This window comes from Aethalodelphis obliquidens, unplaced genomic scaffold, assembly GCF_003676395.1.
Source record: "Aethalodelphis obliquidens isolate GAN/ISIS:26980383/991018 unplaced genomic scaffold, ASM367639v1 scaffold87, whole genome shotgun sequence".
NCBI classification, from domain to species: domain Eukaryota; kingdom Metazoa; phylum Chordata; class Mammalia; order Artiodactyla; family Delphinidae; genus Aethalodelphis; species Aethalodelphis obliquidens.
The window spans coordinates 4,186,964-4,213,556 of record NW_020838031.1 but is presented as its reverse complement, the minus strand read 5'-3'; the positions used below and the strand labels follow the sequence as shown (position 1 = coordinate 4,213,556).

Here is a 26,593-nt window from a genome sequence, read left to right as displayed (position 1 = left end):
AAGTTAGATAGCTAAGCATAAACAAACTTCCCTTTTTTCATTTCCTCAGTAACGGTGCACAAAGTATCACAGCTCTCTGCCACCCCCAATGTGTGTTTAAGACAGTCTGTGGATGCAGCTCTGGGATTCTGGCCAATTCTCTCTCCCACAGGGATGGCTGGGTCCTTGGGACCGCGTGCAGCCACAATAAAAAGGCCTCGGTCATACTGTTTGGCGTCAAACCTGCAGGACTGAGCAGCTGTGCAGGACTCAATGTATATGAAGTGACATTGACCCAAACTCAGGAAATCCAGGCTCACAAGTGACCTCTTGCCCAAGGTCATGTTTTTCCAGGTTACCCGAGAAGAGGGCCCTGTGTGCAGAGGCGCCTCCCGCTGCCCGTGGCTCGGGCTGCATGCTCTGTCCTCAAAGACCCCCCCCCGCTTTGGTCCTCTGTAACTGGACCTGACTTTAGACTCTGACCCCAGGTTCCTGCCACACTGCTGGCTGGTACCTACAGCCGTGGGGTGGTCATCAGGGGAAGCAATCAGCTTTGCTGAGCCATCACTTGTTGCTTCTGTTTTCTCTTTGCAAGCACTTTTCCGAGCCGTGCGAACCCACGGAGGCCACCGAGCAGGGGCTGCTTCGAGATCGCCACGCGGCCGAGAACCTGCGGGTGATGTGCAGAAGGGCAAGCCAGGAGGACATGGGCCTGGACGACACGGCCTCCCAGCAGAGCGCTTCCGACGAGCAGTAGCTGAGCTCGGGCTGGAGAAGCCACGCCGTTGGGGAGGGACGCAAGCCCCCCCCCCCAGCTTCTCCCCTGTGCTCCCCAAACTAAACAGCACAAAGAATGACAGCCGGGAGACCCATCCTGTGGAAGATAAGTGCTGTGTACAAAACAGAATAACTTGATCTCAGGTTCTTGAAAAATATCTCACGTGATGAACACAAACCTTGACACCAGGCCTCCCTCCTGCTCTGGCACTCGCGGCCCCAGAGAGGCGGGACGCGGGAAGCACCCCTCCCAGAACTGGAAAATTCAAATAAAAGCCATGTTAACATCTTAAGACAACTCAAATAGAGCACATAAATAACTCCTTCCGGTCCTGATGAAAATAAGACAGCTGCATGCTAAACAACTGGCATTCTGTATGTCACTGTTACTGTGGAAAAGAGGCGGACAGCAGTGCGTATCACACCACCAGCTGGTCCAATGCGCTGATGTCCAGTCTACATAAAAACATCTCACTTCTTTATAATATTTATGCAGATGTTAAGTAAGTATAAACCAGTGGCAGCTTTACTGCAAAAAATGTGATAGTGCATGCAGTCACGTCCAAAGCATCCTGTGAAAGGAGCCAACCATCCCCAGCAACGTGAGTGCAGAAGTCTAGTTGAGGCAGGTCACGGAGGGCCGCCTAGGAATGATGTTAACTGCAGTCACAGCAACGTCCTGCAAGAAGTCAGGCCCCGTCTCGCCCAGCGCTCCTGTGTGCTTCCCAGGAATGCACGCCTGTCTCCAAGCCAAGCAATCTTTACCGCGTCACAGGACATTTGCACATACCTTTGTTTTTGGAATTAAAATGTTTACAGTTATTGCTGTGTCCAGTTGTTTGAGTTCTGCTGAAACTGTTGTCACTTCTAAAAAAAACCAAAAAACAACAAAAGAAATACCACATCCTTCACTGTAAGAATGACATTTAGGCAACTTCTTTTTTAAAAAAAAAATTATTTTTTATTGAAGTATAGTTGATTTACAACGTTGTGTTAGTTTCAGGTATACAGCAAAGTGATTCAGTTATACACATATATATTCTTTTTCAGATTCTTTTTTTTAATTGAAGTATAGTTGATTTATAATGCTGTAGGCAAATTCTGAGACAGCTTTTCTCATCTTAAGATTCCCATCAGGTAGAGCAGAAACCTGGCTTCTTCCTGACATGAGGGAGGAAGAAGGGATCGTAGAACACAGCCCATGGAGAATATCATCCCTGACCTGGCGAACCGTCACTTTTGGAAAGACCTAAATAGTTAGGGATACTCAATTTGGAAACAGTCACACAAATTTCTTAAAGGTACCTGGAGTTTGGAAGTGTAGGCAGAGGAGAGGGTATTGCAGAGAATTCCTTACCCCTTGGAAGTAGATGGCAATATTCTTTTTTTTATAAAATAAGAATTAGAAATTAATAACAATAGGTAGACTCTGTATAATTGGAGACACAGTGCATGATTCTCAAATCAGCAATCCCTGGAGGTGCACTCCTTCTTATTTCTGATGGATTTGCTGACGTCTGTCTAAAGAGAAGCTGATGATAGAACCTCACCGCAGTCCTCCAAGTCAGCTCAAGCAAACCTGGCTGGCAGTTCCCAAAATTCTTCTGGGCAACATTGCAGCCAAGCCCTCAGGACTAAAGGGCAGCCTTGAGCTGTGAGCATGGCCTCCCCATATAGGGTGGCCACTTGAATTAGGTAAGACAATGACCCACGCCCAGCAGCATTCAGACTGGGCACTCCTCGGGCCTCCACAAGTAAGAAACACAGAGTCACCGCTTCCCCAGCCAGTGAGAGCTGCTCAAAGAGCTGGGAGAGCAGTCTGCAGGGACAGCGCGATGCAGGTGAGAAGGCAGACACGACGCGGGTACTCCTGCCACCGGAGATTCGAGAGCTGCTTTTCCGACTGCTGGGTTACTGCTCATCCCGCTTCTCTGGCAGCCTTTTGGGACGCAGCGGGAGAAGGAAAGGTGTAGTTTACCCACATCGGGGCCAGACTCCTCAGACAGGGATGCCACCCTCTGCGTTGTCTATGGCAGTAAAGCCACCTGAGTGTACGCTCTGAGCGTGTGCACACGTAGACCCATGGGTGAGATCGTGGCTGGATCCCCTCCAGGATTCTTAACGGACTGTCAACGACGCGGCCACGTGACTTTTTCAAGTGTTGCAAACAACTTTTATATTTACAACTCATGAGCTTGTTAATCTGATCTTCAGCGAGTCAACTGTTTATCAGAGCATATTCCTTGCAAAATATTGTATTAGCCCCCATTTAGAGGAGATTTTCCGAAGGTGACATTTCTTGCTGGAGTTATTCACCTGTTCCGTCAGAACACAGCTAAAGAGTTATTTATTTTCTACATTTGGACACTGAACAAAACTGCTTCTCCTCTAAAGATAATATAAACTGTAGTGCTTGGCCTTCTATAAATCACGGGGCTAACCTGGCATTACTGATTTTCATTTGTGCCCTGTGTGTTAAAGCCACCTGCCTGGCAAGTCGTTTTCTAAAACCGCTTTGGTGCACTGACCTCTCCTGGCCCATGAAACGGGCATCGCAAGGCCTGCTCCCCAAGCCCTCCTCCCAAGCCTGCTCCACTTTCCTACTGCTTTGTCCCAAGTCACAAGCACCTGCCATCAGCTGCCCCCAGCGCCCCTACTCCCACGCGGTCTTCCCAGACACAGCATTCTACGAACACGAGACAGATGGAGAAGGACCATCTCCCTGACACGTGCCAATTCAGAGAAGAAAAGAAACCATTTGGGGAACTTCCCTGGCGGTCCAGTGGTTAGGGCCCCAGGTTTGATCCCTGGTCAGGGAACTAAGATCCCACATGCCCCTCGGCTTGGCCAAAAAAACCCCATTTTTTAAAATACTGTGTGTGTCCTGCCCCTAGGTTCTTCAGAACCATTTTTTTTTTTTTTATTTTAAGATTCCATATATATGTGTTAGCATACGGTATTTGTTTTTCTCTTTCTGACTTGCTTCCTGCATCGTCTGCTGCCCCAGGGCCCAGCTCACGGGACACCTCGCTCCACAGATGCCCGGACCGGTCAGAGGTCATATTCAAGGGCACACCCGGCATTAGCACCAGCTGGGTTTGTAGCTAAGGCTAAAGAAATCCTGGTAATTCATAGTTCTTCACCAAAACTGGCCTAAAGACACTGCACTGGTTATCGTCACTGTGTCCCATCAACCCCTGGGAGGGCAGCTGTTATCCTCTGTGAGCTTTGGGGCTTCAGTGGTCTGTCCCACGGGGCCCTGCCCAGGCTGCACCTTCTCTCTCTGCACCGTCTTCCCCGCAGCCCGGGCCCCGGCCCCGGGCGCCCCCCAGGGGATCACAAGGACGCCTGAGGGTGGCTTCCTTCAGGCTGTGGCGACGCCTTCCTTTGATGGTACCCACTTCCCTCTTTTCTGGGAGGGAAACGGGGCCCAGGAAGGTTTGCGAACTTGTCTAAGTGAACGGGGCCAAAGTGCGGCTCTGATCTGAAGCCCTGCTGGGTACCCGGCGCTACCAACATTTCTACAGACTGCTCGCCTCTCCCACGCAAGGACCCACATGCGTGCGATCATCACATCTACCTTTATTTTATCAAGCAATAAGCAAACAGATAAACAATAAGAGATGGGGAGGGGGGAGGACCGAAAGTGGCTTTTTTTGAAATACTGATTTTTTAAAAAATCAAGTAACTGTTATCACTCTAAGTTGCGGGAGACTTCAGCTGCTCCTGGAGAGGGATTTAATTTTCCTGACATGCAAAACTGATTAGGCAGTGAACTCTTTTCTCCCCCTTTTTCCCTGAACACATTTATAAACTTCAATCAATGGGGGCAAATTCCAACTAATACTCCGAAAACCATTTCTCATTTCATAATTTACCCAAATCATATGCACAACTGCAAGAGGAAATAAACAGAAATCTCTCAGCATGAATAAGCCACAGTGGATTGTTAATCTTGTCAAGTCAATCCAACATTAAGGCTAATTTGATCTTTTAAACATTTTATGGAAAACAGCTGTCAGGCTTTCTTTGGAAAAGCCTCCAAGATTTCATAAACCCGAAGGCCAAAAACCTGGACAGGCAGGGAACTGAGGCTCCTCTCCAAGAGATGTGTTCACGTGCAGAAAAGCAGTGACAAGTCGTCTTCACTTCCGGCCACTCTGCACACACGTCACAATCTCTGGCAGAAGGTGGTTTCTGTTTTCCTTGGTGACCTGTGGGAAGAAGCAAGAAAGCGCGCTTCAGAGTCCCTTTCTTTTCCTTCAATTACCTACTCTGCCAGGTAATATTCTAAAAGAAGAGCCTGAAAGGTGAGGGGTGTTTTAGAAAGTGTGACCCAGGCGAGGTATGACCAAGGGAGGAAGCCCAGGTCCTCCAGAGCGCTCTGAAAACTGGGCCGGTGGACTCGAATCCCACCACCAGCTTCTGTGAAGCTGCGGCTCAAACAGTGACAGTGGGTTTTGATGACGGAAGGATTTTTAACCAGAAAAGGGCTATGAATTGAACCCTGGGAGGGATGATGGGAATGCAGACTGGGACGTGGCCCCTGAGCTCAGCCTGACCTGGAAAGAAGGATGCCTGAGTGAAGCCGGGAGAACCTGTGCTTCAGGTGGGCACTGGCCCTCCAGGTGGGCCCACTGAGTGCGGCCCCACTGGCGCTGCGTCACACCCAGGATTCTGGGATGCTCTGAAGGTCAGTAATCTACTCACCTCTCCGTGAGCTTAGCAAATCTGCACATTGCAAGAAACCTCCGACACCAGTCAATGTGAATGACGAGGAACCAGGAGCCCAGAGAAGGGCAGGGCTTTTCCTGAGCTCTCAGAGGTAGCACGGGCGCAGTGCAGACTAGGACACAGGCCCCTGCATCCCGGTGTGCTACCTCTATGATCAACAGTTACAAAAACAAACAAAACTAACAGTTTATTCAAGCTCTCTCCGATGATCTGTGTTATATTTTTCTTTCTGTCACTACCACAGGCCCATGGAGTACAGCTCGAGCATCCAGACGCCCCCGGGCAGCTGGGTGGGGGGCTGCGCCCCGAGCACGGGCAGAGCCGCCTCTCCTCCCATCACCAGTGCCTTCCTCGGTGGCCCACACAACATTCAGCACGCTCTGCTGGTGGGCAAGGTGCTGGGGATGGCGAGACTCAGACCAGGACCTTGACCTCACGGAGCCCGCAGACCAGACGGGGGGCAGACGTGGACAGCAGTGAGAGCAGGGTTGCAGAGGAACCGCAGGCGGTTATGCCCGAGTTGCATCTGACAGGTGGATGCCGGGAGAAGGGCACCGGCGGAGAGAAGGGCCGAGCAGAGAATCACACGGAGAGGAGGTGCGTGCGGCCGGAAGACCTTGAGCGGGTTCGGGGTGCGAGGTCCCCGAGAGGAGACGGGCCTGGTCCTGCTACAGGCCCTCCCCCCGCCGCGGGGGGCAGGGGCCCCGGCTCGGGAGGTGAACGCGCGTCTGGAGGAAACGCGCAGTGGACCTCACCGCCTGGGGCTCCTGCATCCCACATCCTTCTTGCAAGAGCGCGGCGCCTCTGCTGCACCAGAGCTGCCCACGGCCCCGGGGACCTCCTGACCATCTGAGTCCTGAAAGGACGGAGCCAGGCGGCGGAGGCCGGTCCCCTGACGGTGGTGTCCGAGGATGCCGCCCCCTGGACCCCGGGCAGCCCTGGCTCCACCTTAAGGAGGACCATCCGCCCCGTCTTCGCCTTGATGACAAACCGCCCGTCCGCATGAGGCTTCGTTGCCGTTCTGGCTTACACTGGCCCGAGCCCGTTCTTGCGGAGAGCATCCGAGGGAGTCCCCGCCGTGGACGGAGGATCGGGGTGGCAGCGGCACGCAGGGAGGGCAGGAGGACACGTGGGCCCTCGGCCCTCGCCTCCGCCCTGGCCTCACGAGCAGTCCCCGGGGCTCTGCCATCAGGGTCCCTGAGGGCTCACTGCAGGCCCAGAAGGGCCACCTCCTCTGATGGGGACATTTCATCACCCCCTTTACACACGTGAGAGAGACGGTGAGATGCTGAGCTGGGAGAGGAGGAGAGAGACGGACCCAAGAGGGAAGAAAAACAGGGGCAACGGTGGCAGCGGGGGTGGGGGAGGAGGGGCCAGGTACTGCCCCGCTCCCTCGGACATCCCCAGGGGGGCCCCGGCTCCGCCATCCAGCTCCAGAGGAGCCGCCGCTGGTGGATCTCGGGCACCGGAGGTCGGCAGGTCCGCACGGGACACTTATGACGTCGTTCAAGTGTAAACTGAAGCCGGTGCGATGAGACACGTGAAGAAACAGGGTCTGCAGGCTGCTGGTAGGATTTCTTCCCCTGGGTCATCACTAAGCCTTCACTTCCAGTCTTTGAAGCCCTCAGCCCTCGGAAAGAATGGCTGGGGCGGGGGGATGAAGGGAAGTGAAGGGTGATGAGGTGGAAACCCCGCTACCCAAGACCCCGGTCCTGGGGGCAGGCTGTTCAAGTGGCCCAGCGGAGGCCTGCAGAGAAGCAGGATTTAACAGGCGGGAGGCTCAGAGATGATAAAAGAAGAGCCCCAGAGAGCACTGCCAAGCTGCAGGGCCACAGTTCCGCTGTCACGCAGGTGTCCTGCTGGAGCCCCGCCCACCGTCCTCCGGGAGCTGCGGGGCTGCAGCAGGGACAGGGTCCACCCGCCCCCAGCGCGCAGAGAACGTCTCCAAGCCTTGCACAGAAAAAGAACAAAGCATAAAAACTAGAAAAGACACATTCTGATGACTTCTCACTAAAAACTGATGAACAGAACACTAATATTCCACCGCCCCCTTGGATTTTTCTAGGATGACTTCTGAAGATTATGCAGTAAGATCTTCATGCAAAGCCGTTTACAGCGTTCAGTTGCCACGTTCCTCTCCAGCCAAGACAAACCCTCAGATGCGAGAACAAGCACAGCATCGTCTGTCAACTCGGGGACGCTTCCCTTTCGGGAGAATTCTGGTCTACTTTTTATTCTACCCCCAGACTTTTGGTGGCAGAAAAGCCCTTCCTGAGAGGCTAACGAGAAGAGGGCACTGGGGGCTGGGAGGGAAAAGGAGGTGAGGACGACTGCAGAAAGGACCCCGGCGTCCTCGCCCTCTCCTCCCACCATGCCCGGCCCAGGGCTGCAGGAGGTGCCCGGCCTCGGGCCCCTAGAAAATTGGACGGCGAGTTCCAGGGTGACAGGGCTGCGTCACATTCCTCCTGCGTCTAGCACAGGGTGGGTGCTCCGTCAATGCTTCTTATATTCTAAGCAGAGGAGGGTCTTTGAAATAGAGCTGAGCGGTTAAATACAGATCATGAAGACTCTGGCCTATTAGGCATCTGAGTGGCTCTGAGCCTCCTGGGACCAGGGAAGGGCCTAAGACTGGCCTACCAGTCAATGACTTGGGCGCTGTAACGTCAGGAAGGCTGTGAACATATGGACAGAGGAACAGGCAGGGAAAAAAAATGCCTCTTCATGTATACACTATGTGCAAGAAAGCAAAACAAAACCACATACATTTCCTTGAAACTGTGTGGGAAGTACCCTGACAAGTTTTAAATAAGCAGGGGATTGAAAAAAGAAATTAATTTGACAATGCTCATTATTATACATTAACACATAACAAAAGGATTACAAGTCTCTCCGTTTCACACTGTCTCCATTTCATTTTACTGAACCTAAAAATAGGCTCATTCATGCATTCAAACCCTCTAACCCTACTTTCCCTTGAAGTTTAAAGGCCCTAAACCAAGAATTATTTTGCCAGTGGGGTTTCGGGAACCCAGTGCCCGTGGGATGGGACTATGCTTCCATGGCAACGCCGCTTCTCTCGGGAGGCGGCAGGAGGGGCGCAATGGTTCTTTGTTTCCGTGGCAACGCCACTTCTCTCGGGAGGAGGAAGGAGAGGTGATGGTTCTTTGTTTGGGTGTCCTGACTTCTGCGTGAGTGTACAGCGTAGCTTTACTGAGCTATAATTCATATACCAAAAAATTCAACCTCAGGCAGAATTCGGTGGCTTTTAGTAGATTCCCAGTCGTGCAGTCATCAGCACTATCTATCTGGAGTATTTTCATCACGCCCTCCCCGCCCGCCCCCGATTACCCTCACTCTCAATCACTACACTCACTCCCTCCCCCCAGGTGTTGGCAACCACTAACCAATTTTTTTTGTCTATAGATTTGCCTATTCTGGACATTTCGTGCAGATGGAATCGTACAGTGTGGAATTCTCTGTGACAGGCTTCCTTCCCTTGGTGTCACGTGACGTAAACCCCTCCACGTTGAACACACGTCACCACATCATTCCCTCTTACTGTCCAGTGGTGCCCCATCGTGTGTGTACACCACATCCTGTTTGTTTGTTCATCAGCTGATGGACATTTGGGTTGTCACTTTTTGGCGCTATGAATAGGGCTGCTATGAACACCAGTGTACAAGTTTTTGTTTGAACACACGTTTTCAATTCTTCTGGGTACACACTTAGAAGTGGAATTGCTGAGTTATAGGGTGATCCCACGTCTACCTTTCTGACGAACTGCTGCATTTTTACAGTCCCAGCAGCAGGGTATGAGGCCTCCAATTTCTCCACATCCTCACTGACACTATTTTCCATTTCTTTCCTTTAATATCATTATAGCCATCCCAGCAATGTGCAGTGCTAGCTCACTGTGGTTTTGGTTTGCACTGCCCTAAAAACTAATGGTGTTATAACATATTTTCATGTGCTTATCAACTATTTGCCTATCTTTGGAGAAACGTCTTTTCAGATTCTTTGCTCCTTTTTTAATTGGTTTATTTGTTGTTTTATTATTGAGTTGTAAGAGTTCTCTAAGTATTCTGGGATACACGAAGTCCCTTATCAGATATATGATTCTTAAATAGTTTTTCCCATCCTGTGGGTTGTCCTTTTACTTTCTTGACAGTGTCCTTTGAAGCACAAAAATTTTAAATTTTGGTGAAGTTCACTGTACCTACTTTTCTCTCGTCACTTGTGCTTTTGGTGTTGGAACAAATAAGACTCTGCCTAACCCAAGTTTACAGAGACTTACTCCTATATTTTCTTCTAAGAGTTCTATAGTTTCATTCTTACATGTAGATCTACGGTCTGTTTTGAGTTAATTTTTGTGTCTGATGTGAGGTAAGGGTCCGGCTTCATTCTTTTGGATGTGGATGTCCAGTTTTCCAGCACCTTTGGCTGAAAAACAATTTTTTCTTCATTAACTTGTCCTGGCACTCTTGTTGAAAATCAGTTGATCGCAGATGCAAGGGTTTATTTTTGGACTTTCAACTCTATTCTGACAATCTACGTGTCTGTCCCTGTGCCAGCACCACACTGTCTTGATTCCTGTAGCTTTGCAGTAAGTTTTGAAATCGGGAAGTATGAGTCTTCCAACATTTTATGATTGTTTGAGCTGGGTCCTTTAAATTTCCATATGAATTTTAGGATTACCTTGTTAATTTCTACAGAAAACCCTGCCTACTGACTCTTGACCTAAAGGTCGGCAGGTGTATGCTCATTCCTGTACCTACAGGAGTCTGTGACCCAGAAACAGCATCAAATTCCTGATGAGATGAAAATGGTTTATACCCTGCTTGGTTAAAAAACCCATGGCCAGGCAGAGTAAGAGGAGGTCTAAAAATTTCCAAATTGGAGGGAAGCTGGGACGTAGTTCCCATTTTTCTTGTGATCTTGCAATCCATGGGCAAAAACTAAAAGAAGAAAAACTGCTTTATGGACTAAAACAAGTTTAAGTGGCTCTGAATTCAGAACAGTAGAACAGATTTTAGTTACAGTAACATTTTTCTAAAGTAGAAAGACCAAGTACTTTCCAGGGATCTTAGATTTCAAATCATCTGAACCACCCCTACCCACGAAGGTAACACACATCAGGGCTACGGTAATGCTCAGGCTTGGGAGTCAACAGACCGAGGTCTGAATCCTGGCTGTGCCCCTACTAACCGAACAACCTCGGACAAGGCCCGCCAGCTCTCACTGATGACCAGGCTGCCGTGACGTCCCCGACGCGCTGATGGACCTCAGCACCTCCCCCAGGTGCCCCAGGACTGGCGGCCACCCTGGCAGCTCAATCCCCGTTCCTGAGACTCCGGGCGTCTCTCCTCTCTCCTGTCCCCTCAGGGGACAACATTCTCCAGCATCTTCATGAAGGAGAGATTTCACAGGAAATCAAGTGAAATATGCTTTGGAAATGCCACCAGCATGACCAAGCTCACATTTTTTTGTTAGAAGTGACAGGCAGGGAGAGACATATTTTTTCACGTTGTGAGTCAGAGAAGGATGAAAGCAGTACGAGAGCTCCTGCTGGAATCTGGACCCGTGAAGGTCTTCACCTCTCGTTTCTGTAGCACTGACATTACCATTAAATGTTTTCTGACATGTGGTCTCCCATAACCTAATATTGAAATAAATTTATAACAGTTTTCAGTGGCTACACTTGGCATTAAACTACAGAAGAAATTAGGAAAACATTTAACCAAACTTCTGAGAGGGAAACATAATTTTCGGGAAGAGAAGCTTCGACGCCTGAACCTGCACCAGGATAGAAGTTTCTATATTACTGAATTCCAGAGGTCCCTGTGGCCCTGGATTTTATTTTTTCAGTCTGTTCTTTCCTGGGCAGTTTCTACCGTTTCACCCTCAGGTTCACTGACTCCATCCTCTGTCATCTCCATTCTGCTGGCGGGTCTACCCACGGACTCTGGCATCAGTTACGCTATTTTACATTCTAAAATGCTCACTTCATTCTTCCTTACAGCTTCTGTATCTTTGCTGAAGCTTTCAATTTCTTGGCTGAGAATTTCTATTTTTCATTTGTTTCCAGTGGGTTTGTAATTGCTCACTGAGGCATTTTTATGATGGCTGTTTGAAAATCTCTGCCCTATAATTCCAACATCTATGACGTCTTGCTGTTGGCATGTCGGCTGTTTCTCTCACTCTGGCTGATTTTCCTGGTTCTTGGAATGACAAGTGATTTCCAATCGTGTCTCTCGTGCTCTCCCTGGGGTCCCTGGCCAGTGCGCCTTCTTCCCTCTACCATTCAGGTCTTCTTATGTCTGTTTTATGTACAACGTCCAAGGTTTTTATCTGACTTAGGAGGAGCGACAGGGAGCAGTGTGTCTATCCCACTTTGTCTAGGACTGGAAGTGTCCTCAGGGGTTTTTCTGAAAAGTAAGGCTCTGTTCACCTGACCCTGTTAAGAAGAACAGTCTAGATAATGTGAATAACTTCTGAGTTATTGTGAATACTTTCCCAATATCATGACCTCAGTCCCATCTCCACATCATCTGTCAGCACAGGGAAGCTGCTCTCCGCATTTTACATAACATAATCCTGATCTGGAATGTTCTTTCGTTTCCCCACTTCCCCCTTCAAAAACCCAGCCAAGAACCACTTCCTTCCGGACAACTCTCCCTACTCCTGTTCACACAAATCTCTCTTCCCACCTCCAGATTTGGACTGTCCCTTGGTCTGTTTTTCTTGAGGGAAGGGAATACACCTCACATGTGCTTGTACCATAGACTAAGCGTCGGATGCAAAGGATGCTCTCAAAAATGAATTCAGGTGACTTTGCTGCATATTAGAAAGGGAAAGGACCAAAGAAGTATCTAATCCAGCCCCTAAATTTGCAGATAAGGAAAATAAGATTCTTCATTTATAAAATACACACCAAAAGATCACACGAGCCCCAGAGGAACACAAGAAAGACAAGAATAACGGGGTCGCTTACAGAATTAACCAGAAGCTAATCACTTTACATCATTAGGAGCCAGGATTACCTTGCCTAGAGAATAACCTCCTAGCTTAGAGAGGAGAAAACGTGGTGTTGTCTTAATATACAGCACTGGTTTCTGGACGTGAGAGTCAACCGCAGTCCCACTGCTGGGTTATTAGTCTGCAGAGACAGCCAGGCCTTGGACGTTAGCATCAGCGCTTCCCCAGCCCTCCAGCCTGGAAGCTGTCTGACCTGAAGACTAATTGTCTTTCATGATCTCTCATTATCCATTGTCTCTATTTCCACAGAAACTCGACAATCACAACCAAAGACTCTAATACGGAAGCCACGTGAAATAACGGATAGAGGAGGTGACATACAACTCCGCAGACAAGGCCCATGTCCACCGAGGAAGTGACCCTGCCTGGCTCTCAGGCCTCCCCGGTTCGCCACCTCCTCCCCCACCGCCGGTCCCCAGGGACCACCGTGCCCTGGTGTTGCATTTATCCACATCTGCCATTGCCTACATGCTTGCTTGCGTTTCTCTCATCGAGCCCCTCCATGAGGATGTCGGCTCCATGAGGACAAAGACGCGGTCTGTCTGGTTCACCACCAAGACGTAGCATGAGGCCCAGCGCACAGGAGATGCTCAATCCGTATCTACCAAGTGAGAGGATAAACGAACGCAGCAGCGCAAACAGATTCCTCCAAGTCTGGCTGGGCTAATCATCCTGGCGGCTGTCTGCTGCCCAAAGGTACCCTGGACACCTGGGTGACAACGTGGGGATGTCCCCCTGGGGCCAGCCGGCCCTGGGGACAAGTAACCAGCGGTGTGAGGCACTCACTGGCTCTCTGCAGCTAGAGCACATGCCCGGCCCTCCCACAGAAGTGGCCCTGCCAGCCCCACTGTTTCACCTGGCGCCGGCAGAGGGCTGGCGGAGAGGGACAGCAGAGCGACGTGGCCGCACTGATGCAAACCAACCGAGGCGGCACAGGGAGGACAGTGCCTGACAAAGAGGGGCACAGAGAGACGGCGGGAGAGACGGGCAAGTCTGCGGGCAAAGCGCCGGCAGTGCCACCAGAGCCCCTGACAACCGGCCCAGACGCTGCCCCTGACGTACGCGTCCTCCACACATGCTCCACCCCAGGGCTTCTCCCACTGCAGGGGCCCCAGAGCCCCCGAGGGCTGGCGAAGACAAGTTCCTGGGCCGCGCCCAGAGCCTGATTCACCTGTTCTGGGCAGGGTGTCTTACCAGCTGGGTACCTGACACGTGGCCAGCGTGACTGAGGAAAAGATTTCTCTAATTTAATTCCGTTTAGTTTAAATGTAAATAGTCCCGTGTGGCTAATGGCCACGGCACTGCACGCTGCAGACAGCACACTTCCACCCTCATGGACACTTCTCTGGACGGTGCCACTCTACAGCATCGGAGACTGTGCTTCAAACTGCAGCCGCAGCTTCTCCCCACAGCAGGAGGCAGCCAGTTTCAGAGGGAGACCTTTAAAAGGAGACGGCACTCACTTGCCTCTGCACCCTCATCGCCCTGGGGGAGATGCGCTCAGACCCAGAGCACTGCTGCCCGGGCGCTGATGCTGGCAAGACCCTGGCGCCTGGTGAGGAGGGCACCGCAGGAGGGGCGGACGCCTCGGGCGGCTCCCCGCAGGCACGTCTGCTTTGGCATCCAGCAGAGGTGTAACTTCGCTTCTATAACTCACCTATATTCTGCCGCGAGAGGAAAAAAATACCACTAACTCAAAGCCAAAGGTGTATCTAGAGCCATGTGCTGTTTCAGGGCACCCGCTCCACGCCTGCGGGTAGAGGGGCCCGGGGGTACTCACACTGAACACCTTAATGTCGTTTCGGGTTCTTATCTCTTCCACGAGGGCCAGCGGTTTTCCTTTGGGTACTGGGATGGTGCCAAGGACGACAGTCCCCAGGGTGGACAGCACCTGGCGAACGGCCTGGATGAACGGCTGACTGAAGAGCTCCATCTTCCCCACCTCGTCGATGACACACACGCTCTGCCCCGGGCCACCTCTGGGACCTGCCTGAGGATGACAGAGACACTAACTGGGACACCAGGTCACATGAGGCAACGGGCCCAGGGGTCCCCCTCCCCTGCCACTCACCAACTGACCGTCAGAGCAGGGAAGGCAGCCCCACTTCGGGAAGCAGGAGGCCGTCTCTCCGTCCACCCAGAGCAATCAACTGGCGGGAGAATCCAGGGGAGCTCCCCTGGAGACCACAGCACCCAGAAAACTCAGTTCCCTGAGCACCCAGTTTCCCTGGCAATTTCTGCTCTTCTGGAATGGTCCTGATAACGACCAAGCTTTATATTTATAGACACCCAGGCAATAAGCAGGCTTAGAAGAACTGAGGCAGCAGGCCTGGGAGCCCTTGTCAGTTGTTTCGATTTTGAGTTGTATGATGGCCTGTCTGCTGGGAGGAGGTGACCGCTGCGGCCAGATGCCTGTGTATTTCCCAATCTGCGCTACGAGGGTCGGTGGAAAGGAATGAAAATGAAGAGAAGGAGTCCTGGTTAAAAAAAAAAAAAAAGTGAGCACGTTGTGCCCTTTAATCTCAGCTTCCCCTGCTAGTATCTTTATACCAATGCACTTCCACTATGTCCTTGAAGACCCCTCTAGGAAGAGGTGGGGCAGCCAGCCTCCAAGAGTCCTCATTATTCCCAGCTCCTGGGATGTGCACCCTGTGCAGACCCCTCCCCACAGTACCAAGGTGGGTCTGTGTGATCACCAGAGACTGACAGCACGCAAAAAAGACTGCTGTTTCTGTCTTGGTCTCAATCTCTATCCATTCATCCATCCATCCATCCACCTATCCTGGATCACGTGCTCACAGGGAAGATGCCTGCCATGTTGCGAGGACACGCAGGCAGCTGACAGTGAGGTCCAAGTGATAAGGAACTGAGGCCTCATGTCAACAGCCAGGGAGGATCTCAGGCCTCCCAGCAACCATGACCGTGAACTTGGAAGCCTCAGGGCACTGCAGCCTCATGAGAGACCCTGAGCCTGAACCATTCAGCAAAGCCGTTCCTGGATTCCTGATCCAGGGAAACTGTGAGATTATAAGTGTTCGTTGTTTTAAACTGCTAGATCTTGGGGTAATTTGTTACACAGCAACAGGGAACTAATACACATGTCCTCTCTAGAAAGCCTTCCCAGAGAAAGCTGATAGGACTTTAAGTAGTTTTTCCACAGCAGGGACACAATAGAACATACAATAAGCACTTCAGTGAATGCTGAGTGACAAATACATTTCTGTATCTTTATATAAATGATTATTTTGAAAACGGTATGTAAAGCTGATTTACAAAGTACTTTTCACTGTAAGTTCTCAGATTCCTTAAATACTAACATCAATACATTCTCAGAATGAATGGCTAAGTTAAGCTAGATTTTGCTCCAGTTCTAAATACCAAAGCTCTTACACGTGTGGCCATGGGTGGCGTGCATATGGTGACCAGTGACAGATGGGGCTGAGGGCAGATCCTGGAGTCTCGTATGGTGCACAGAGGGGTGGGATGCTGTCCAAAGGCTGAGACTCAAAGTCAGGATCACACATTGTGCTTGAAAGGCTGCTCACCGTGTGGATTCAGGAAGACAGGGGCGACTTCTTTTGGAACAGACAGCATGGGATTGGAGGGAAGCCTTAGAGCAGTGGTTTTCAAACTTTTCTGTAAGTGGTACTCTTTTAATCCTCCTGCTTACTATCAAATACATATAACATATTTTTCCACTCCTTTTATTGGCAGAAAGACCAGGAAGGGCCCACTGTCGTCGTGCGAGAGAGGTCTAAACAAGCACCCAGGCTTCTGTGTTGCTCGTCACTTCCCGTTCACCTCTGAGTGGACCTGCGTGCGTTTGTATACACATAGCTACCCCGTCTCCCCGCTAGAAGCAGAGATGACGCTGTATTCATCTTTTTCCTTCCCATGGAGTTGAACAGCGCAAAGCTGGGCTGAGGCAGCTGATGTGGCCCTGCACTGGCAGGGCAGCTAAGCGAGGGAGAGTGAGGGGTCAGTTGCTATTTCAACATTTTCTTCAAAAAATGAATGCCAGGGCTTCCCTGGTGGTGCAGTGGTTAAGAATCCGCCTGCCACTGCAGGGGACACGGGTTTGATCCCTGGTCCGGGAAGATCCCACATGCCGCGGAGCAACTAAGCCCGTGCACCACAACTACCGAGCCTGCGCTGTAGAGCCCGCGAGCCACCACTACGGAGACCGTGCGCCACAACTACTGAGCCTGCTCGCCTAGAGCCCGTGCTCCGCAACAAGAGAAGCCACTGCGATGAGAAGCCCGTGCACCGCGACGAAGAGCAGCCCCCGCTCGCTTCAACTAGAGAAAGCCCGCGCGCAGCAACGAAGACCCAACGCAGTCAAACTGGGGAGAAAGAAAACAGCTATCAGCCACCCGTGTGTCAGCATAAAAACAGACACTCCCACAACAGCGAGCCATCCCAACTGACCTGCCTCTGAGTGAGGAGTGTCTGGGGCATTTTGCTGCCCCCAGAGACTATGAATACCTGTGGACGCTGTCTTTCCGGAGGCTACAATCTAAACAGCAAACAGAACTCCACTCCAGCACATCAGAACGACAGTTTTGAAAGCGGTTAGTTCCGAGAGAAACAACATCAAAGCATGCATGAGCACCCATGGCTCTGTGTTTAGTGGGTGCACGTACGCGGGCGGTCAGATACACGTGAGCAGGTCCACGATAAAGCACACGGCTCCACAGCCACCCTGCCTGCCTTTCTCTGCGACGTGCACCAATGAGAGCTCACCTACATCATTTAAACTTCCGGACACACACGTAGACATTATTTTCTACCAACTGGAAATGCTCATTTTAAAACCTTAGCTTATATAAAATCCCCATTCTGTCCAGAATTAGGGACTTTCTTTATCCAGAAACTATAGGAATCTCAAAAAGGCTGGGATTTTGAATGAAAAATTGAGTTATTCACACTCAGTTGAGACAGATATCAGAGGCTAAGCCACTCAGACACCTGTAAACAGTCAGTCTGTTTTTCTGAATAACACATGAACATATATGAATGAGCTTAATAAAAGAACTACAGTTATGTTCAGAATTGTTTCCTTTCTACATGGAAAGAAATTGTTTCAATTTTAAAAGGAAACAGAAAAAAACCCCAGTGACCATTCACCCTGTTTTCCATTATCCTAAATGCTCTTCTGAGTTGATGAAGACACAGGGGTACAGCACTAGGGCCCACGTTTGAAAACCATCAGTAGCCTGGCTCCGGCTTCCCTGTTTCCGGCCGTGGGTTCCAGCCGTGGGTACGGAGTAAGGAGCCCGTGCAGGACTCTGGGTGGCTCTGGGCCACGTGGTTAAAAGCACCGAGCACACCCTATGGGAGCAGCCGTTCTCCAGGCATCCCCTCCCCGCAGAAGACAGCTCAGGCGGCATCACTGCGGTCCTCTGTGCCAATCCCCACGCTCTGCTCCTGTGCTTGCATTTCAGCTCGTTATACATTTTCACTGTCACAAAGAGTGGGAAAACCTTCTCTGTGCAAAGCATATTTCAGTCCCTATGTTGGTTCTGAGAGAGAAGATATTTTCTTGGGATAGAGTCCTAACGTTGATCAGCCAGGAGTGAGAGAAGTTATGAATAATGTTATAGCTTTGGTTACACCCAGCTAGCTTGCTTTCCAGAAAGAGCAAATCAATTTAGAGCGACAATGAAATACCTCTGTATCAGCTTTGCTGGAGAGCTGAAAAACAGTGTGATTCTTTTGGTCCTTTGTTTAATCCTTATGTGCACTTTTAAGGATACAAAGAAAATGTAAACATAAAATAAGCAATTTCCTTCAACCAAAATACTGAACGAAGAAAAAGCTAATTAAAGTTGCCTTTGCCTTATTCTGAATTATTTAAATAATACATATTTCCAGTGGTATTAAGGTTGCCATTTGTTTTTTTTTTAAACATCAGACACAGACTGGCTTCTGAGCTCGCCTGTCTGGGACAGCAAGTCTCAGAAGTGACGGGAGGGAACCAGGCGGCCGTCGGCCAGAAGGTAGGCAACAGCACTGGAGCCCTGCCCCCTGAATAGCCACAAGTTCTGGGGAAGCTGGAAAGGCAAATGGTGCCAACAGCAGCCAAGGCCGAGCAAGTTCCTCGACCCTCTTAAGTCATTAGCTGTAAGGCAGGGCTCCAGCTAGACTTTTATGTGTGTTTGTTCCAAGCTTTAAAGTTTTAGGATCCCTCAGCAGTCTGGCGGCATGTCGACTGCATGTCCCCGGGGAGTAAGATGCCAGGCTGGCAGCCAGGACGAGGCGTTCAGACGGCCCTGTGCGCCCCGCAACACCGAGCACGCGCGGGGCAGAGCTGCTCCCACCACGTGCCGGAGGCTGGTGCTGCGGCTCTTCCTGGTGTCCCCACGGGCCTCCCCCGGCTCCACACCAGCACCTGACCGCAGAGCGCCTTGGCATCTTCCAAGCTACGAGAAGGACCCTGGGGCTGACTGTCAGCCCAGGGGGATCAAGAACCCAGTCCCCCTCGTGATCCCAGCGCCGTGGGACCAGGCTAGATGTTTGGGCTCGTGGGTCCCATGACGGGCCCCGGTTCCCAGCGAACACAAATCAGACTGTTGATGTGACGTCCTCCCAAGGTCCTGCGCCCATCACCTCCCTCAACTTCTCAAGCAAAGTGACCGTAACCATCCCTATGCTCTGCACCTCCTGGCAGCCGGGACTAACACACTTCACAAGCATGACCGCCTTCAGTCCTAACAACTTCACGTAGCAGACGTCGACATCTCTGCTCTACAATTAAGGAAGGGAAGCCGGGGGTAAGTGACTCATCCAGTCCCCGAGCTCCCAAGGGACAGGGCTGGGGAGGCTGACCCGGTATCACCCAACTCCATGGCCTCTGCCACCCACCGGAGGCAATTCCATCTGCACAGTTTCCACATGAAATAAGGAAAGAACTGAGTCCCAGAAAGTCATCTCACCATGAAGAAACCACTTTTCTCGCCAATGAGAGAAGGAAGAGTGCCTTAGTTTCTAGGGCCCTACAGAGGTATAGCCACAAAAACGCTATTTTTTTGGATTAATTGTATTACTCAAAAAACCCTACCTATTTGGGGTCCCAGAGCAATAATATCACCAACCTCATTTTCTCACGTACAGAGAATGGCCCTGCAGGTGAAGGGGCCTCTACCCTCTGCCAGGAGCTCACCTCTTTGCACACAGTAGAGAAGACAGGAGCGGGTATCCCAATGTGCACAGGCTTACCTCAGCGAGATGCGGAGCTCGCTTCCAGGCACCCGGAATAAAGCCAGTATCACACTAAGGTGAGTCGCATGAATTTTTTAGTTTCTTGGCGCATCTAAAAAGTGTGCAATCGCATTATGTCTAAAAGAACGATGTACGTACCTTAATTAAAAAATACTTTATTACTAAAAACTGCTAACCATCGTCTGAGCTTTTAGCAAGGAGTAATCTTTTTGCCGGTGGACGGTCTTGCCTCAGTGCTGACAGCTGCTGACCGATCCGGACGGCGGTTGCTGAAGGGTGGGGTGGCCATGACAATGTCTTAAAATAAGACAACAATGAGGTCTGTCGCATTGATTGGCTCCTACTTTCATGAATGATTTCTCGGCAGCAGGCAAGGCTGTTTGACAGCATAGACCTTCTTTCAGAATCGGAGTCAATCCTCTCAAACCCTGCTACTGCTTTATCGACTAAGTTTATGGAATACCCTAAATCTTTGTTGTCATGTCAACAATCTCACAGCATCTTCACCAGGAGTAGATTCCATCTCAAGAAACCTCTTTTCTTGCTCGTCCATAAGAAGCAACTCCTCATCCATTAAAGTTGTATCCTGAGATGGCAGCAGTTCAGTCCCATCTTCAGGCTCCACTTCTAGTTCTCTTGCTGTTTCCACCACATCTGTGGTTACTTCCTCCACTGAGGTCTTTTTTTTTCAATATTATGGCTTTTATTAAAACGCTGCACAGAATATCCTTATACACACATTTGACTCTCTCATTAGGATGAACCTCCAAAAGTGGAATCACTGGATCATCCACTGAGGTCTTGAACCCCTCAAAGTCACCCATGAGGATTGGAAGCAACTTCTTTCAAATTCCTGTTAATGTTGATATTCTGACCTCTTCCCATGAATCATGAACATTCTTAATGGCATCTAGAACAGTGAATCCTTTCCAGAAGGTTTTCAATTGACTTTGCCCAGATCCATCAGAAGAATCACTATCTCTGGCAGCTATAGCCTTACAAAATATATTCCTTAAATAATAAGACCTAAAAGTTGAAGTTACTCTTTGATCCATGGGCTGTAGAATGGATGTTTTCTGAGCAGGCATGAAGAAAACATGAATCTCCAGCTTCTCCATCAGAGCTCTTGGGTGACCAGGTGCATTGTCAATTTTGAAAGGAATCTTTTTTTCTGAGCAGTAGGTCTCAGCAGTGGGCTTCATATATTCAGCAAACTATGTTGTCAACAGATGTGCTGTCACCAGGCTTTGTTATTCCACGTACAGAGCACAGGAAGAGTAGATTTCGCATAATTCTTAAGGGCTCTAGGATTTCCAGAATGGTAAATAAACACTGGCTTCAACTTCAAGTCACCAGCTGCACTGGCCCCTACCAAGAGAGTCAGCCTGTCCTTTGAAGCTTTGAAGCCAGGCATTGACTTCTCCTCTCCAGCTATGAAGGTCCTATGTGGCATCTTCTTCCAACAGAAGGCTGTTTCTTCTACATTGAAAATCTGTTGTTTGGTGTAGCCACCTTCATGAATATCTCAGCTAGACCTTCTGGAGAACTTGCTGCAGCTTGGGCATCAGCACCTGGGGCTTTACCCTGTACTTTCATGTTATGGAGACAGCTTCTTTCCTCAAACCTCATGAACCAACCTCTGCTGGCTTCAAGCTCTTCTTCTGCGGTTTCCTCACCTCTCTCAACCCTCAAAGAACTGAAGAGAGTTAGGGCTTTGCTCTGGATTACGCTCTGGCTTAATGGAATGTTGTCGCTGTTTTGATCCTCTCTCCAAACACTAAAACTTTCTTCCTATCAGCAGTAAGGGTGCTTTGCTTTCTTATCATTTGTGTGTTCACTTTTAATTTCCTTCAAGAACTTTTCCTTTGCACTCACAGCTTGGCTAACTGGCACAGGAGGCATAGCTTTCTGCCTGTCTCGGCTTTCAACGTACCTTCCTCGCTGAGCTTAATCATTTCCAGCTTTTGAAAAGTGAAAAGACGTGCAACTCTTCCTTTCACTTGAATGCTTGGAGGCCGCAAACCTTCAGTTTGTAAAAAAAGGCAGTATCTGCAAAGCACAAGACAACGAGGTATGCCTGTACTACCTTCTAAATCCTCCTTATCAGCTGACGGTGTTTACAATAACTGTTTTTTTTAAATTTCAATTGCTTAGTAAAAATTTTAATCACTACTTAAGCTTTTGATAAAAGTTTGGTATTTTTGATGCCTGATAACCTTCTATTAGAAATTCTCTGAAGGAGATAAAAGTTGATAATTTTTGCTACAGTGAAATGGTGACGACTTTTTTTTTCTAACTAATGAGGTAAATGGATACAAAGAGAGGAGAGGAGTACAGCTTAGATCAGGGAAAAATCAATCTTTATGGATTTGTCTTGTTCAGTTTTTGAATGTACAGTGATTTTATGTTTGTTTCACCTTGCTATAGAAAGTATTTCAAAACGGGGTAGCTAAATTTGCTTTCCAGTTGAAGACTCAAGAGAAAGTTATTATCTTAAGATAACCTAATAAAGTTTATAAAGTATTAGAAAAGGGCTTCCCTGGTGGCGCAGTGGTTGAGGGTCCGCCTGCCGATGCAGGGGACACAGGTTCATGCCCTGGTCCGGGAAGATCCCACATGCTGCAGAGCGGCTGGGCCCGTGAGCCACGGCCGCTGAGCCTGCGCGTCTGGAGCCTGTGCTCCGTGACGGGAGAGGCCACAGAGGTGAGAGGCCCGCGTACCGCAAATAAATAAATTAGAAAAATTAACTGGGAGAAATTGTGCTGAGGAGGATGTGCTTGGTCATAAACAGCTCCCTACTCACAGCTACTAGTTCAAAGGAAAAAAAGAATAAACGTACAGGGAAGAAACTGGTCAATTCCTTGATCGGGTAATCAAATTACCATCACCAACCATCACATGCCTCCAGATGAGAGGCCAGGAAGGATGCCTCACCACACACTACAGAATTCCAGCTGAACCCAATCACAAGGAACCATCAGAAAGCCCCAAAAGAGGAACATCCTATTAAAATAGAGCTGCACTCTTCAAAAATGTCACTGTCACAAAGGACAAAAAAAATGACTGTGGAAATGTTCCACATTAAAGGAGGCTATCAAGACACGACAACTAAAGGTAATGCCTGGCTCTAGACTGAAGGAAAAGAAATGTTACGAACAACACTGTTAAGTCAACTTATAAAACCAGCATATGAGGGGTAGGGTAGATCAAAGGATTTTCTCAGTAAACTGACTGAGGTTGACAACTGTGCCAATTATGTAACAGCATATCCTTACGCTTCGGGAAAAATACTGCACATTTAGGACTTAAGTACTGTGATGATTACAACATACTCTCAAATGGTCCTCCCCCAATTTATATGTTTATACAAACATACAGACACACACACACACAAGAAGAGAGAGGGAATAAACAGGGCAAATGTTAAAAATAGGTGACTCTGGATACCAAGTCCACAGGGGGTCTTGCACTATCCTTATCTTTACAAGGTTCTCTAAGAGTAAAATTATATCCAAATAAAGTTTTTAAAAGTTAAGACTCAATACAAAAAAAGAAAACACTCACATGCATACTTTCTCAGTATCTGGTTCAAGAAAAGCACCAACTCCTGGCATGAGAGCTTCCTTCTGACGGCGCACAGGGCTTCAGACCGATGTGCACAGGACAAGGGCCAGGAGGAAGGACAGAGCGGGTGGTCAGAGGGAGAAAGAAAGGCCAGTCACACACATCCTTCTCCAGGCACACTTCCGGAGCACGTGACTTCCCCGTGCTTCTTGGGAGGGGGTGCAGAAGAGTCACGCGAAGGAGAGGAAACCCAGGGCAGCAGCGGGCTTGGCATCTAACCGCACAGAACTGCACCCCGGCCGGCAGTGGGAAGCGATGAGCAGCCCACCTGCCCGGTGGAACCCGGGAGATCACCGGAAGGGTGGCCACGACAAAGCCTGCACGGTGAACTAAGGAGCCAACCTTATACGCTGCTTGCAGTTCTTCTTCCTATTTTGATTCACTGCAGGAATGCTTTCACTGAAAAATTTTTACTTTCCAGGTCTGCACCAGATAGCTTCTAATTCCCCTTGCTGATCTTGTAATACGTACGTGTGATCGTGAGGTACAGAATCAGAACGTGGGGCGGAACCAAGAAGCGAACGCCAGGCTTGCTAACAGTGAAGGAGATTCTAAAGCAGTGCTTGGGCTCTTGTCAGCCTTTCAAGAACGGCTCCTGACTCGATTTTTCTAAATTCTTTCTAAAGCTCAGTGGCCTGAAATGCTAAGTGGCCTTTCCAGGTCAAGGGATTAAAAAAAAGAACCTTTCCCTGGACAGCTGATCTCACACCTTCAAATGAAGTTTCAAAGATCTGAAGCAGACTCTTCTTTCAGAATCAAAAGCAGATCCTCTCTCAGAAAGGATATGCACTGAAAGCCATATTTTGAACAAAACAGAAAAACGCAACCAAGCGTGTGGGTTTTCAGTGGGTATTCTGGTTCTAGCTCATTATCCCTTCCACGGATCTTTATAAAAAATGACACTGCTCAGCCTAAAAAATAAGGCTTTGAGTAGACGTCTCTTGTTCTTCACAACCTTATAATCTGCTGTTACCGTTTTGTGTGAGTAGGAGATACACCGGGAACCAACCAAAATGTTAAATCCTATACTGCATCAAATTCTAATAAAGCGTTCAAGGTGGCTGTCAAAAAGACCATTATGCAAAAGGCCAGCGTTATCCTAACAGCCTTGATCATTAGAAAACTGAAAAAGCAATCTTAATTACAGCAGCATCAGAAAATACAAAAGATCTATGAATAACCTTACAAAAAATTTTTAAAAAAGAAACGGAAAGAGAGAGAGATTCTGTTTTGGCTGTAGAGAATGAAGACTGTCTGGAAGATTAGGATGTTCTTTATATTATAATAACTATATTTTTGTATAATTCCAGTCACTTCATACAAGACTTTTTGTAACAGATTACAGTTCATACCAGTACCGCTGCTTATAAGCTGTTTGTCATTGGGCAAATTACTTTCTATTCTATGCCTCAGTTTCCTCATCTGTAAAACAGGAAAACAGTGACAGTGTTGTCCTGAGGATTAAATGAGTTAGTGTCTGAAGCATAATTTGAACTCAGTAACTTTACCACCACCATTACTATTATCACCAACATTGCCACAATTTGGAAGAACAAGCAAACAAGAACGGATAAGACATTGTTTTGAAGAAGAGTAATACAAGTAATTACCAGAGTACTGATGCAAGCATCAAACAGATCAACGAAAGAGAACAGACAATCCTAAAACATTATACACACACAGGTATTTTTTTAATATAATAAATGCAGCATAATAAACTAATGAGAAATGAGTTATTAACAGACGGTTTTGGAAAACCAGCTAAGTATTTGGAAGAAAATCAATTGAGAGTCTCATTGAATATTACATTCCAGATAAATCCAGATGGATTAAAAAAATGTCAAAAAAAAAAGCACACAGAAGAAGAAACATATAGGTAAAAAATTTTATATTAACTTGGAATAGGAACAGACTTTCTCAATATTAAAAAAGAAAAAAAAAGGAAATCACCAAAGCGACAAACTGAGAAAGAGAATCAATAAAAATAAAAAAAGTTATTTACCTTATAAAAGATCTCTTTAAGCTAAAAGAAAAAAATGCGGAAATGAACAAACAACTTAGATTCTTAAAAATACCCAATAAAACAACTGAAAAACTTTTAACCTCATTAGTACTTTAAAAAGATAAATCAAAGCAAAGCAACGTGTTTTAGTATCAAAAGTCAGTATAGTGCTCAGTGTTGGCAGAAGTGCAGCAAGAGAAACACACATGCACATGGCAGGGGGTGCAAAGTGACACAACTGTCACACACACACAGCAACACCCTGGAAATTCACACCCCTCCACCCCGTATTCCACCTGTAGGTCCCCCACAGGGAGACAGTCACGGCTGGATTAAGGATGATCCACAAAGAGGGCTTCCTGCAAAGTTACCTGCAACAGTGATAAATAAATTCAATGTCCGACACTGAGGGAGTAACAGTTAAATCAGAGATGGAAATCCATACCACCATATATTATGCAATCATTAAAGTATCACAGTTGTTGTTGTTGTTGTTTTGCCACACCGCACCGCTTGTGGGATCTTAGTTCCCTGACCGGGGATTGAACCCATGCCTCCTGCAGTGGAATCATGGAGTCCTAACCACTGGACCGCCAGGGAATTCCCAAAGTATCACAGTTTTGAAGATTATCATGTTGTGAGACCATTCCCATGTCACTCAATTGTATTAAATGAAAAAGTCCAAACCTATAGAACTATATTTGGCATTTTCCCCAATTTTGGATGACTATAATAAAGAAACGAGGTATAGAAAAAGGGCAGAAACAAAATATGCTAAAAGTGGTTAACTCAGTGATAAGACTGAGTTATCCATATTTTCTTTTCTTATTTTATACTTTTTACATATTTTCTACCTTAAGTATGTAGAACTTTAATACTCAAGAAAACAGTAAATGTTGTCAAATGAGGGAAGACGTAGCCATGGAATGAAAAGAAAAATCAACAATAGTAAAGTCTACAAGGGCTTTCTAAAAGCCTTACTGAGTCTAGAATGTTTACCATCTATTCTGTGTCGATTTCCCATGTGCCTATGGTGGTGGGCTGGCCTCCACTCCTGCCTGGGGAAGAGCAGCAAGAGCCCCACAGCAGGCTGGCTTCTGCCTGGCCTCAGGCTGCTGCTTTTCGGCTCCCAGACCCATTCTTACTCCCCAACCCACAGGCATGGCCCTGCTGGCCCAAAGAATAATTTTTCTTATGTTTTTCACAGTACCTAAAAAAAAC

The 26,593-nt window shown here is 48.4% G+C and overlaps 2 protein-coding genes across 9 annotated transcripts in view; one reads left to right on the top strand and one right to left on the bottom strand.

Moving 5' to 3' along the window:
• PCNX2 (pecanex 2) overlaps positions 1-1,578 on the top strand; it is a 273,090-nt gene extending 271,512 nt beyond the window's left edge. The window contains exon 34 of the mRNA XM_027094137.1: positions 575-1,578. Coding sequence (XP_026949938.1) covers positions 575-736 — 162 coding nt within the window. The 3' untranslated portion in view covers positions 737-1,578. The remainder of the gene's footprint in view (positions 1-574) is intronic.
• A 2,740-nt stretch (positions 1,579-4,318) lies between these two features.
• NTPCR (nucleoside-triphosphatase, cancer-related) overlaps positions 4,319-26,593 on the bottom strand; it is a 36,550-nt gene continuing 14,275 nt past the window's right edge. Inside the window, exons 4-7 of one of the 8 annotated variants that reach the window (XM_027094129.1) lie at positions 25,373-25,393; positions 24,723-24,792; positions 14,306-14,515; positions 4,319-4,970 (exon numbers count right to left, since the gene is read on the bottom strand). In XM_027094129.1, coding sequence (XP_026949930.1) covers positions 14,316-14,515; positions 24,723-24,792; positions 25,373-25,393 — 291 coding nt within the window. In that variant the 3' untranslated portion in view covers positions 4,319-4,970; positions 14,306-14,315. Of the gene's footprint in view, positions 4,971-9,147; positions 14,190-14,305; positions 14,516-24,722; positions 24,793-25,372; positions 25,394-26,593 lie in introns of those variants that run through there. The other 7 variants (XM_027094130.1, XM_027094132.1, XM_027094134.1 and 4 more) reach the window with 7 other exon arrangements.